The sequence below is a fragment of the Bubalus bubalis genome, chromosome 11 (genome assembly GCF_019923935.1).
Source record: "Bubalus bubalis isolate 160015118507 breed Murrah chromosome 11, NDDB_SH_1, whole genome shotgun sequence".
NCBI lineage: Eukaryota > Metazoa > Chordata > Mammalia > Artiodactyla > Bovidae > Bubalus > Bubalus bubalis.
In genome coordinates, this window is record NC_059167.1 from 32,633,882 (window position 1) to 32,648,665 (window position 14,784).

The 14,784-nt window shown below is 35.0% G+C and overlaps 1 protein-coding gene across 16 annotated transcripts in view; it reads right to left on the minus strand.

The window, feature by feature from the left end:
* Window positions 1-14,784, minus strand: part of KIAA0586 (KIAA0586 ortholog) — a 126,115-nt gene that overhangs the window by 90,976 nt on the left and 20,355 nt on the right. For 15 of the 16 annotated variants that reach the window (XM_044924917.2, XM_025295454.3, XM_025295453.3 and 12 more), the window contains 7 exons: window positions 13,615-13,738; window positions 8,543-8,669; window positions 7,767-7,981; window positions 7,272-7,344; window positions 5,342-5,569; window positions 4,241-4,415; window positions 1,819-2,013 (listed from right to left, as the gene is read on the minus strand). In XM_044924917.2, the coding sequence (XP_044780852.2) occupies window positions 1,819-2,013; window positions 4,241-4,415; window positions 5,342-5,569; window positions 7,272-7,344; window positions 7,767-7,981; window positions 8,543-8,669; window positions 13,615-13,738 (1,137 nt within the window). The remainder of the gene's footprint in view (window positions 1-1,818; window positions 2,014-4,240; window positions 4,416-5,341; window positions 5,570-7,271; window positions 7,345-7,766; window positions 7,982-8,542; window positions 8,670-13,614; window positions 13,739-14,784) is intronic. The other variant, XM_044924918.2, reaches the window with a different exon arrangement.

The following is a 14,784-nucleotide window of genomic DNA, read 5'->3' on the forward strand; positions in this document are numbered from 1 at the left end:
CTTTACAGTTGAGGACAACAGAGGTTTAGAAACATAATTTGCTGAACGTCATAATAGTTTGTAAGAGGCGAAGGCAAGACTGAAATATACTGCATTGTGTTGCATTATTTTTATTCTCAAATTTTCATAGAGCAAAAATGGACAGAAATAAAACCAACAACAAAATGTTAGTGTCTGACTACCAGCACATATCATGTAGGCCTACTATTTGGTAACTATCATAGCCAATCAAAATTTTTGTTACCTTTCACTTCAAAATTTCCATTTGTTTCCTATATTTCAAAGTAAAGAGGGAGCAGTGCTCTCACTAAAAGCACAGACTCTAAAAATCACATGGCCTGGGTCTGAATCTAACTAATCTATCTACTCCACTCTAACTATGTGGCCTCTGAGAAATCCATAAACTCTTCTGTGCCCCAGTTCCTTCATTTATAAAACTGGTACATTACCATGTGTTTTATAGGGTAGATTAAATAAGCTAATTTATATAAAGTACTTAGATCTATACCTGGTACACAGTAAGGACTTTATAAGTATTGCTTATTATTTTAGTAGAAGACATGGTTGAACAGACTGCTACCAAGTTGATATGTCATTAACCCATAATATCAAAAATAAAAAATTCTCTAATGGTGAAAAATATTCATATTATATATATAAATATTCACAATAATTCATCAAAATTAAGAATTGCAATGACATTAAAAAAAAAATAGCTAACTAGATTTGAAGAGCTGCTGCTGCTGCTGCTGCTAAGTTGCCTCAGTTGTGTCCGACTCTGCGACCCCATAGATGGCAGCCCACCAGGCTCCCCCATCCCTGGGATTCTCCAGGCAAGAACACTGGAGTGGGTTGCCATTTCCTTCTCCAATGCATGAAAGTGAAAAGTGAAAGTGAAGTCACTCAGTAATGTCCAACTCTTAGTGACCCCATGGACTGCAGCCCACCAGGCTCCTCCATCCATGGGATTTTCCAGGCAAGAGTACCGGAGTGGGTTGCCATTGGCTTCTCTGTTTGAAGAGCTAGGGTGATATCAAAAATTATTTATTCAACTTTTACAATGATGGGTCAGAGAGAACTCAAATAAGTTAATAACAAACTCTTAGAACACACAGCTACGTACTTTTTATTTATCATAGCTTAGTCCAAAAGTACAAAAAAGGTAATTCAATGTATTTCTCCTAAGATACGATGATATTAAACCAATCAAAATCCTTAAATTCTTTAATTATTATGAATGTTTATGACATGTCTAGCTTCCCTGGTAGCTCTCCTGCAATGCAGGAGACCCCAGTTCCATTTCTGGGTCAGGAAGATCTGCTGGAGAAGGGATAGGCTACCCACTCCAGTATTCTTGGGCTTCCCTGGTGGCTGAGCTGATAAAGAATCTGCCTGCAATGCGGGAGACCTGGGTTTGATCCCTGGGTTGGGAAGAGTCCCCTGGAGAAGGGAGCGGCTACCCACTCCAACAGTATTCTGGCCTGGAGAATTCCATGGACTGTATAGACCATGGGGTTGCAAAGAGTTGGACACAACAGAGCAACTTTCACTACTTTCATGACATGTCTAAACATTATTTTAATTTCATCTACAGCAATATACTATAAAATACTGTAAGAATGTTTCCTGTGAGTGAAAATATAGCATCATTTCAGACACTGCTACTAGACAAAGTAAAACATATCCCGAAGTCCTATTCACAAATATAAGCAACACATAAAGGAAAAGTACATGACTACTGTGTCAGTACCATTTGTAAGTTATGTTATTGCTGAATAGAATTTTAAAATTTATGCCATATATTTTGTTGGGTCTTACCTAAAAGTACTGCCATAGGAATCAGATGACCTTCCAGTGTACCTGAAAAAGTAGGCATTTCCCGGCTTGGGCTGAACAAATACTGCTGATCACCAGGAGACAGTGTAGTAATAGAATGTTGCAACTTAGAATCCACCTTTGTAGGTTTCGTGGCAGAAAAATCTGTTTGTGTTCTTATAGACTTTACTTTAGTGCCTATAATAATCATCAATGGCAGATATTTAAGAATATTGTTTGAACATCTACAAATATAGCAACTCTTCTTCACAGAAAGATCTCACTCTATGTAACAAGGTTACAGGACCCCAAAATACAAGTAACATATATATCAAGGAGTGACAAACTTTTTCTTAAGTGGCCAGACAGGATATATTTTAGCCTCCTGGCCCATGTGGTCTCAGTGGCAACATCTCAATTCTGCTATTGTAGCATGAAAGCACTCAGAGACAAATACATAAATGAATGTGTCCCTATGTTCCAACAGAGTTTTATGTATAAAAACAGGCATGTAGCCTGCAGGCTGTGGTTTTTCAATCTCTGAATAGATGCAACAACCTGTGCAAATAATATGGTATAAAAGATACAATGACTACAGGAATTCCCTATTAAGACTCTGGGCTTCCAATGCAGGGAACCTGGGTTCAATCCCCGGTCAGGGAACTAAGATCCCACATGCTGCATAGTGCAACCAAAAAATAAAGACAAAAAGTTAAAAAAAAAAAAAAAGAAAAAACAAAGAAATGATATAATGACTACAAAAAAGTGTTGATTAAGATTTGAAAGAATATTCAGCATGTATTACTTAACTCATTTACATTTTTTCCAATAGGTGTAAAAAAGTTAAAGATCATTTTTGGAATTGAAAATTTTTTTCATCCTCTCATTATTCTGAATATCCAGACTTTATCCTTGGAAATAATGTAAAGATAATCAAATCCTATACTTATTAAAACCTTGCAAAAGTTAAGTGTAAAGGAAAAGAAACTAAAATCTTTTCTAAATTGATACCTGACATTACTACATTTTTAGTTTTAATATATGAGTAGTTTTATAAATCTGGACTTGTAAATATAGTTTTATGATCCCAGGAAGAAAAATTTTAGTACTACACCTATAATTTTTTTATCGCCTTCTCAAGTATTCATTCATTCAACTGAATGAATGTTTTTCTTACAAGTTTATTTAAAATATATTCTCTCAGCATTTAAAATGTGTTTGCCATATACAAGTATTGAATAAACCAACTGTACTCATGTAGCTTATAACTTCTTAAGGAAAAAAATTGATAAAAAATACAACATCAGATGGTGAAAACTGCTATGAAGAGCAATATGCAGAGGAAGGGAATAGAGAGGGTTAGGTGATGATATTTTGGATGAGATGGTCAACACAGACCTCTCTGAGGAGCTAACAGCTAAGAACAGAGATTGAAAGAACTCAGAGAGAGCCATGCAAGGGTCTATGGGAAAAGCTCTCCAGGCAGGGGAAATAACAGGTACCAAGGCCCAAACAGGATGCTGTATCATAGGTTCTCAATCACTTTATCATTAAGAGTTAATTCATACAGTGATTTTTGGATTTGAAAGTATTTTAAAACCTTGGGTCATTTTTTGCAAAAGGTTCCAAATCACAAATATAAGTTAACAGCAAGCTCTAATAAATCAAGGAAACATTAGGGTAAATATCATCCACAAAGCCTACTAAAATAAAATCTATAAGATTTCTAGATAAACTGACACTCTATATGATTAATTAACTTTTGTAAAGGAAAGGAAAAATAAAGCAACCACCAACTCACAAGACAGGATCAGAAAGGAAAATGAACTGGGATCCACAAGTTACGGCATATTATCAAAGTGGCTTACAGACCGCTAAAGCACAAGCTGAGAAACTTCAAAATGTAACCAAAGTCAACAGACTCAATACTTAACTAAGAGCTATATTTAAATATACTAGTGAAATGGTATGTGTGAATCAAAACATATAGTGATAAATAAAGATATTTTTATTTGTATATAAACATGATAAAAAATTTACTTCTGCTACTTAAGGATCTTTGAGAACAAACCGAACTTTAAAAGTGCCCATACGCACTTTTATGATAATGTACAGCATACGGCTCATCTTTTTGTCCATAAAGAACATGATAGAGCAAGATCTGCAAGAATAGTCTACGTTCCCTATTTTATAATTGAAATTGCTTTAAGAGTCATCATCTCATAAATTTTATCATGTTTATCTGAAGATACCATCTAATACTACTTTCCCCCCAATATTTCAAATCTGGTCTATTTTCTCCTACATTCCTGAAAGGAAATATTTCCATCCCTAAGCATGATATAATTTGAATGTATTAATAAATAAATAGCAAAAATTAAAATTTATATATTAAACTGATACCACAAAAAATGAGGTTTCATACCTTTAACTCGTTCTATTACTTTTGGTCTCTGTGGTCTGGACTTAGGAGATGGAGAATTAAATCTGAGATATGGTCCTTTTTTAAGAGTGCTGCGATGACCCTGATAAACTGGTTTTCCATAGATTTGTAACATATAATCCTTGTCTTGCATCACTGTGGTTGCTTTCAAAAATCCCTAAGTACACAAAGGTATTCAACTCATCAGCAAAATAGTCATCAAACACTTATCTCATTTTTCTAAAACCTCCTTTTGCCAGCTAGGGTACTATATTAAGAATGATCAGATCAGGAAAATCCTTTGTATCAAATGGCTCTTAAATTCTGGAGACAATTTCCAAACTGCAGTTTTAAAGTTTTCAAAAGCATGAAAATTAAAGACAAAAATCATTTACCCAAGAAACATGAAGATTCTTATACTACTAAGCATATTTTCAGTACCAAAAAGAAAGTTTAAACACATTTTACATCTGAAAGTAGTAACTTTCAAGTACAGTAAAATGACACAAACCAAGTCTTTAAATAATTTTCTACATTTCTGATCCCACCTTCAATCATAATCTAAATGCCACAGAAAAGTAGCATTTCTTGAATATCTGCTAAGCACCAAGCACTGAATTAATTAGGTGCTTTATTAATCTGCCCAACAATCCATGTTTGGCATTAACAAAGTTACTACTCAGAGCAGCCAAAAAATTCCCTCCATAGCGTCTAGTACCTTGCCATGCAATCAATGGGTACTAAACAGACATTTATTAAACTGAAAATTAACCAAACAAAAATACACACATACACATATACACGTGCAAAGATGAAATACAATATTGAATACCATGAACTAAAAAATTCTAATTTTTGGACTAGATGATTTCTAGATAAATCCAGTATAACTGAAATATTATAAGTATGTCAACTCAAAAGAATGGTGTACTTTGTGCAATAATTTCTACATTACAGATATCAAAACTCTAAATATCAGTAGTTAAAGATGGTTTTCATTTGTATAGCCATTCATATTTTTAAAACATTTTCACAGTCATTTCATTATTTATATCTTTAATAATTATGCAACATTTACATCACAAAACCAGATTAGGATCTTACTTCTTTTCTCTCTTTCTGTAAGCTTGAAGCAGGCATGCTCCTTATAGGTGGATTTCGAAGATGATCCTCTTTTTGTTTTTGAGAATGTTTTTTTGGAATTACAGAGTTGTTTACAGTTTTATCTTGTGTGTTGCTTTTAATATATTTATTCATGTTGTGAGCTCTCTTGTTCCTTTCATTCTTCTGATCAAATCTCTTTTGTTCATAATCTTTTCTTGTCAGTTCATCCTTAACATAAGCAAAATTAAAATTACTTAAAATCTATCCAAGTAGTAACACTTCACATCCAAAGTTGTTGTTTAGCTGCTAAATTGTATCTGACTCTTTAGTGACCCCATGGACTGTAGCCTGCCAGGCTCCTCTGTCATGGTATTTCCCAGGCAAGAATACTGGAGCAGGTTGTCATTTCCTTCTCCAGGGGAGCTCCCTGACCCAGGGATCAAATCCATGACTCCAGTGTCCTCAGCACTGGTAGGTGGATTCTTTACCGCTGAGGCACCATGGAAGCCCATTTTTTCCTACTGTTATGGAAATATGAGTTAGCAGTTTTAAAAGCTTTATAAATAAATGATATTGGTTCACATATGAATAAAAATTCTTTTTAGAATAAACAAAAAATTTAAAAGACTAGTATTTTATGGAGCAGAGGAATGAGAAACAGTAGATGATCTTCAGGGATAAGAGGGCAATTTTTCATCATAGAGGTTTTTATACTTTTTGATGTTTAAACCATATGAATATAGTAACTTCAAAAATTAAATTAAAAAATAAGTTTTCAAAAATTAAAAATTTTGTAATAAAGCTCTGAGATATTTATAAATTAGAAGTTACTTTAAGGTTAAAAGAAGCATATTTTGCATGAAATGTACTGTTACAGAGTTACATATATTGCTAGTCATCTGAAGAACCAGACGTGAACTCCAAGTCTTTTGACCCTTAGGTCAATTTTTTTTCTGGTGCATCATATAGCAGCTAATATAAACTCTTTGTAACTGTATTTAGAGATACATATTTTTAAAACAACAGAGTTTAAAAGTGTATTTTAGAGAACTCCCTGGTGGTCCAGTGGTTAGGACTCTATGCTTTCACTGTCAAGGGCCCAGATTCAAACCCTGGTCAAGAAAGTAAGATCCCAAAAGCTGCATGGTGTAGCCATAAAAAAAGAAAAAAAAGAAACAGACAACAAACAACACAACACACACACACACAACCTCCCCACCCCCTCAAAAAAAGTGTATTTTAGTGTTTAATGCTATGGAAACCAAACTAACACTTCACCCTGCTGCAACTGAGTAAGCATATACACATATCTTACAGTCAGGAAAAAAACACTTTGCACCTCCAGGTAAAAATGAGTTAACTTGTCTAGTTTGCTTAAAAATACCTAAAATATTGAGAAACTTCCTTTAAATTACTGACCACCTAATAAAAAGAACTCTCCTGAATTTTTGCAATACTCACGTCTGTAGATATACCATAAGATGTGTGGAAGTGAGAAAGTGGAAATTTTTCCATCTGGAACTGACTTCTCTAAACACAGTAATCTTAGAGATTTTTGTGGAGTATTCTCCTTTTAAGTAACTTTGATGCTTTTACTTTGGTAAGCCAATGCTTCTAAATCTGCTGTCTTCTTAAGTATACTTTTTTATGTCTACTTTCTTTTCCAAATGCTTTTGCTAAATTTTCTTTGAAATCACTCATATTTTAGTAGTTGTCTACAATTTTCCAGTTAACAGCCACAATACAATTTATGAGACAAAGCACATGATGAATAAAATGGACCTTATTACTAATAAGTACAATGGGTGATAGAGTGAAATTAAGACTTATAAGTGGACTTATAAGGAATATTTTGAGAATAGCTATGATACTTATAAATTGGAATTAATGGTATCTCTTAAGAATTCACTTAATTCTTTTTAATACCTACTTGAATTTCTGCAGAAATGGTTTTAATCCAGTCATCTACAGTCTTTTTGATCCGAATCTTCTCTGATATCTCCCTACAAAAGAGAAAAAAGAATTTTCTTAGATTAACATTAAAGGTCCTAAGAACAGAACTCCTATCTAGCTTTGAATCTATTGTGTAGCCCAATAGCCTTCATTTGAAAAGGAAAAGTAAATGTTATTAGTTTCATCAAATGTTTCAGGGATGCCTGCAAAGCATATGTAGATTCCAGTAAATATGTACCAAAAAGAGAAAAAAAAAATTAAAGGGAAAATTAACACCTGTGAAAAATAATAGCAGCATGCGTATAACCAAATTCCAACTTTATAATAAGCCCACACTATCAAAGGCAATGAAGAATCTTTTCTAAACATCAAAACACATTAAAGCAAAAGGCAGTGCTTAGAAAAAAAATGAAGAGAGCCTGTAAACTGGCAGTTTCATAAAAAACCTTGGGATGCCAACATCCTGTCCTACCTGTTGTTGGACAGAGCATTGATAAATGAATACATGGCAGCTCCATCCTTTGCACGAATTATAGCTTCCAGATTTTCTTCAAGTACTTTTTTATTATTTTGTACTCCTCTTAAAATCTTCTCAGCATCTTTCAATACAGATCTTGTATTTGTTATTTGAAGCTTAATGGAATTCTGTGGAAGATCCACAAGCCCTGACATCTGAGATTCTTTCAACTTAAAAGATAAAAAGGCAAGAATATCAATATGTAAAACTTATATTCATATTTTAATCCACTTAAGAGCTGTTAGTATAGTTTGGGGCATATACCACACCAGTCTAAGGAATGAATTTGTCAAATTGAAGAGCTATACAAGAATACTCGGCAACTAAAGTTTCTTTCCATTTAGATGTATACTGTGAATGTTCAGTGGCCTATAAAAGCTCTATCTGCTGAAGAAAGCTAAACAAATTAAGAGCACATTGGTTTTGGGTAGCCAGGGCAGACAATGTGAACTGGATAAACAAGGGCCATTCGCATTTCCCTTCCGCCTTCCTTCCTCTCCAACAGAAGCTTGAGAGTAACAGCTGGCCACGTGGCTCACTCTCAGCCAAGGAGTAAGAAGTAGGAATCACCTGAAGAGGGCTTTTGGAAAAGTTTTGTAAGGGAAACAAGTTGGGCTGACATGTCTTTCAGTGCTCTGTCTTCATCCTCCTCCTGCTTTGTCTTGGTAACTTTATTTCTTCATAATTTTTACCTTTGCTCATCATTAATTTCAAGACTGTTCACACTTTACCTGGAGTATGCTATTCGTTTCTTTCCTCTTTTGATCAAGTTCATGATCATCAGACTTCTGCACAGTCACTTTAGCTGTTCCTAGTTCTTCATAGGAAGGAAATCTTTGAGTGGCTATAGTATCAATGCTGAAAAAGATTTCAAAGTAAAGTTTTCTAAATTGCCATAAATTCAGTAAACATTTGATGATATAAATCTTTGATACATTCTTAGTTATATGAATTCTAAATGGGTCCTATTAAAATTGTACAAAGAATCAGTCAATTATGTGGTTAAACATACAAAACACAAAAATTACAAGGAACAAAATTACTCTGACCAGATTGGTTTAAGAATAGTAGGAAAAGAGCAGAAAATGGTTTTGCTTTGAAGAAACTAATGTGCAGAAGCACTTCTAGAATGGTAGAGTAATAATCTCTAAAAATCTACTCCTGAATAAAAGCAAACAAAACACTAGCTGCTGCTGCTGCTAAGTCGCTTCAGTCGTGTTCGACTCTGTGTGACCCCACAGACGGCAGCCCACCAGGCTCCCCTGTCCCTGGGATTCTCCAGGCAAGAACACTGGAAAAACTAGCAAAAATGGTCAAATCAGCTTTTTCAGAATGGTGGAAATTAAAGAAAAGCTTGTAGGAACACTTACTTAACAAAAATGGCTGACAAGAACAGCAAGCTCTATGATATTTTAAATTGCTCTATTCCCAGAGGCCTTTCCCCAACTCTGAGTAGCTTTGAAAATCAACAGCCTCATCATCAATGTAGCTGTGAAAACCAACAGCCTCACAGCCACTAAAAGGGTGGGAAAAGTGTGGAGCTTCTTAAAAAAGTCATATTCACAAGGTTTCTCCTTAAATCTGACTCAGTGAGAAATCCCATCCCAGGGTCATTTTTTAAAAACAGTGGCAATTGCTTAACATCTTAGCTGCCTGAGGAAGTCATACCAGTTGAAGCAAACAAGAGGGTGGACAATAAGCAAAAAACTGGGGAAGGAGATGTCCACGATGGAGTTGTTTGTTTTTTTAATTTCTGGCCACACCCCGTGGCATGTGGAACCTTAGTTCCCTGACCAGAGGTCCAAGCCACAGCCCCTGCACTGGAAGGTGGAGTCTTAACCACTGAATTGAGCAGCAAGTCCCCACGATGGAGTCTGAAAAGCTCCGAAACACTACTAGGGCTCTAGAAGGTCATATGCATATGCAGGGCTCTATGCATGCAAAAGAATGACCTAAGAAGGGCATAATCTTTCACCTCTGGCTGACCATGAACTCTTTACGAGTAGGAAGTTAGGATTAAGATAGGCTTGCAAACGGCTGGAGCACTGAAGGTGTTCCCCAGTGTATACACACACACACACACACACACACACAGCCCCTTGGCAAAGATACCGAGACGTACTCATTCAAAATAGTTAAGGAAATCTTCCAATCATTAGCTAACTTAGCTAACCAAATGGAGACTTGCTACACATAATAAAGAATAAAAATAACGGAATTAGTCCAGGAAAATCATTAAAGAGCAACAATAAGAACAACAACAACCAGCAATAACAACAAACCCTGGTGGGAGGGTGGGAGTTGATGGAAGAATCTAATTTCCAGAACTGGCCCATTAAATTATTTTCAATGTCTAATTTTCAACAAAAAGTTGTGAGATACAAAGAAATAGGAAATATAGCTCAGACACAGGAAAAAGAATATCAGTAGAAACTATCCTTGAGGAACTCCATATATTGGACTTAACTAGAGAAAGACCATAAATTAGCTACTATAATTAGAGAAAAGTATCAGTCCCTGGGTTGGGAAGATCTCCTAGAGGACAGCATGGCAACCCACTCCAGTACTCTTGCCTGGGAAATCCCATGGATAGAGGAGCCTGGCAGGCTCCAGTCCATGAGGTTGCAAAGAGTCAGACACAACTGAGCGACTAACACTTTCACTTTTCAAAAGAATGAAAGGACTGATGCTGAAGTTGAAGCTCCAATACTCTGGCCACCTGATGCAAAGAGATGACTCACTGGAAAAGACCCTGATGCTGGGAAAGACTGAAGGAAAAAGGAGAATGAGGTTGGCAGAGGATAAGATGGTTAGATACACTGACTCAATGAACATAAATCTGAGCCAATTCCGGGAGATAGTGAAGGACAGAGGAGCCTGGTGTGCAGGAGTCCATGGGGTTGCAGTAAATCAGACATGACTTAGAGACTGAACAACAACAACAAAAATAATAATGAAGTCTTGGGAATTCCCTGGTGGTCCAGTGGTTAGGACTCCATGCTTTCACCACTCCATACTTTCCAGTGGTTAGCACTCCATGCTGAGGACCTGGGTTCAATCTCTGGTCAGGGAACTAAGATCCTACAAGCCACGGAGCAAGACCAAAATAAATAAATAAATAAGAATGAAGTCTCATCAAATAAAGAATACCAAAAAAGATGAAAGCTACTGGACTTCTGTGGTAGTACAGTGGATAAGAATCTGCCTGCCACTGTGGGGGACATGAGTTCCATTCCTGGTCTGGGAAAATTCCATATGCCATGAAGCAACTAAAGCTCATGCACTACAACCACTGAGCCCGCGCGCCATAGAGCCCATGTGCCATACAGCCCACATGCCACAACTACGGAGCCCACACACCTAGAGACCATCCTCTGCAATAAGAGAAGACACAATGAGAAGCCTGTGCACTGCAACAGAGAGTAGGTCCCACTTACCACAACCAGAGAAAGCCCACGAGCAGCAACAAAGACCCAGTGCAACCAAAAATAAATAAATAAATTCTTTTAAAAAACAAAAGCTATTTTTAAAAAAACAGAAATTCTGGAGTTGAAAAATATAGCAACTGAAACGTAAAATTCACCTGACAGGCTAAACTGCATATTCAAATTGGTAAGAGAAAGAATCAGCAAATTTAAAGATAGGTTAATTAAGATTATCCAGTTAGAGGAATGGGCTTCCCAGGTAGTGCTAGTGGTAAAGAATCTGCCTGACAATGCAGGAGATGCAAGCAACTTGGGTTTGATCTCTGTGTCGGAAAGATGCCCTGGAGTAGGAAATGGCAACCCATTCCACTATTCTTGCCTAGAAAATTCCATGGACAGAGGAGTCTGGTGGGCTGTAGTCTATGGGGCCGCAAAGATTTGGGCATGACTGAGCGACTGAGCACAGTTTGAAGAACAGAGCAAAAAAAGAACGAGAAAAACTAAAATCCTTAAGACCTGTCAAATACCATCAAGCATACCAACAGACAACATAACCTAAGGAGAAAAAAAAAAGTCATGTGTACTATTTAACTGTGAAAAAAAATAAAGGCCAAAAAATTCCCCAACTTAATGAATGTTAATTCACTCATCCAAGAAGATCAACACAATTTTAGGAGGATGAACTCAAAAAGATCCACATTTAGACACATCAAACTGTCAAAAGCCTAAGACAGAGAATCCTTAAAGATAAAAGTGATTAATTATATACAAAGTATCCTTAGTAAGATTAATAGTATATTTCTCATCAGAAATCATGCAATCTAGAAGGTAGTAAAATGATATATTCAAAGCACTAAAAGGACAAGAGTATCTACCAAAAATTCTACATCCAGTAAAACTATGCTTCAAAGATAGAAATTATGACATTTCCAGATAAATAAAACTGAGAGCATTCATCACTATCAGACTTACCCTATAGTAAATACTAAAAAGAGTCCCTTAGGGTGAAATAAAAGGACTTTACGCACTAACTCAAATCCACGTGAAATAAAGAGTATGGGTGAAAGTTAACTGTATAGGTAAATATAAAAGACAGTGTTAGAGTATTTGTTTATAACTCTCTCCTTTTATCTGATATAAAAGACAACGGTGTAAAACAGTAATTATCAAGCTGTAGAGTTGGACACGACTGAAGCGACTTAGCAGCAACAGCAGCACCAGAGACAAGCTTATAATGTATAAAGACACAATTTGTATGATAATAATAGCAGAAAGAAGAGAGGAGGGAGTCAGTCTATATTGCAGTAAAGTTTCTGAATCCTATAGAAATTAAACTGGTATTAATCCAAACTAGATTATTTTATTTTATTCTTTTTAGATTGTTTTAAATTAAGATGTTAATTGTAGTTCCTAGGGCAACTACTGAGAAAATAACTCAAAAAAAAAAAAAATAGTAAAAAAGCAATAAGGGAATTAAAATGTTATACTAGAAAATATCTATTTAATGTTAAAAAAAAGACACTATGGAGGAATAGTGGAATAAAAAAAAGACCTAAGATATATAAAAACATATAACAACATGACAGACATAAATCTTACTTTATCAGCAATTACACTACTGGTAACAGACTAAAATTGTACAATGTCTCCTTATGAGATTACACAAAACGTAGCTTGTTTAGTTTTTGTTACTGTGGTTTTCATGACATTCAAGAAAAAATCATATTGCCTGACTATACCTTGAATTTTACTATTTACTTGACTTTTTAAAAACTTTTTATAATGTAAAGTTTCAAACACAAAAGTAGAAAGAGTAGTATAATGACCTCCATTACCCTTATTTACCTACATCAATAACTAACTCATGGCTGTCTTCATTTCATTTATACTTCCAACCTGGTTTTCCCCACCCTGCAATGGATTATTATTGAAGCAAATCCAAGATATCATTTAATCAGAAATGAATAGTAAATAATTTACATTTTGAGAAAATTAGATGTATTCATTTGGTGACTTAGATGGTAAAGAATCCACCTACAGTGCGGGAGACCTGGGTTCAAACCCTGGGTTGGAAAGATTCCCTATAGAAGGCAAAGGCTACCCACTCCAGCATTCTGGCCTGGAGACTCTCCATGGACAGAAGAAACTGGCAGGCTACAGTCCATGTGGTCACAAACAGTCAGACATGACTGAGCAACTAAACACACACATTGTATAATTACAGAAAAGAGGAAAGATATATTAGCAGAAGAAAATGGTAACTAAATCTAAGACAATTTTTAAAAGCAATCTTATAAACCCATAAAAATTTCTGAAAAAATTTTAGAAATATTAAAAAAAAACTCTTCAATCTAGTTTGTATTCCAATCTCATTTTACCTGTTTCTCTTCTCAGGATTCCACCCCAGTTTTGACCTAGCTTGTGAGGTTTTGTCTGAAGATTCACTTATTCTTGTCAAAGAATCATGGTTATTCAGAATTTGTTCCAAGAATCCTACACTTCCTACAATACAAGAAATACAGTATCATTTTTCAAGTACTAATTCATTCCTCTTTTATATAATAGCTTACACATATTTGTACTAAATTAGTTTCACATGGTAATGATCTACTCATTTCACTCTACAAGGTAGACTACATATACATCAAAAACTAAATATTTATAACTCATGGAAACTATACTTGTAAAAGTTTAGGCCTGAATTAATTTCCATTACAGAAGAAAAAAGAGTATGAATGAGAAGTAACATCATGGCAAAGCCCTGTATACAGAAATATTTTTATAAACAGTCAAAGGGAGATTTAACAGTTTCTTCATAACTAGTATTGGTTGAATCTTCCTTTTAGCCTCATCTTTAATGAGACTACTTATCAATTTTTTGGGTGGTTAGGGTTGGTTTACTTAATAAAGATTATATTTTTTAAATTACTTAAGAGTCTTTAAATATGTCCAGGACAAGATTGAAATACATTTAAATAATTCCAAAAATGAAAGCTTATACTTAACATTTCTGCTTACTTTTACTATAAATAGTATAAAGATCTAAAACAAATTATTATTTCTTGTCACTTATAAAGGTTATTAGCATTTTTCTAACTGAACATGATAATAAATGTTAAATTTCTTAGTTTTATTATTCAAACTCACACTTAAAAATTATATAAGTAAACATGATAATCAGCTTACTTTCAACAATGCATTATTTTTTATTAATAACATTTTTCATTAAAGGTTTACATAATAACTTGCAGAAGATAGAATAATTACAAAGGTTTATCTCCAACTCCTTCTACAAAGAATCAAAAGAAGCTTAATTTGCCTAGTATCACTTAAAGAAAAATATTAAGAACAGAGGTCCCACTTCAGTTCATTTGCTGGTTTTTTTTTTTAAGTCGCTCAGTTGTGTCCGACTCTCTGAGACCCCATGGACTGTCGCCCACCAGTCTCCTCTGTTCATAGGATTTCCCAGGCAAGAATACTGGAGTGGGTTAGGGTTACTATTTTATTCTCTAGTGGATCTTCCTGACCCAGGAATTAAATTTGTGTCT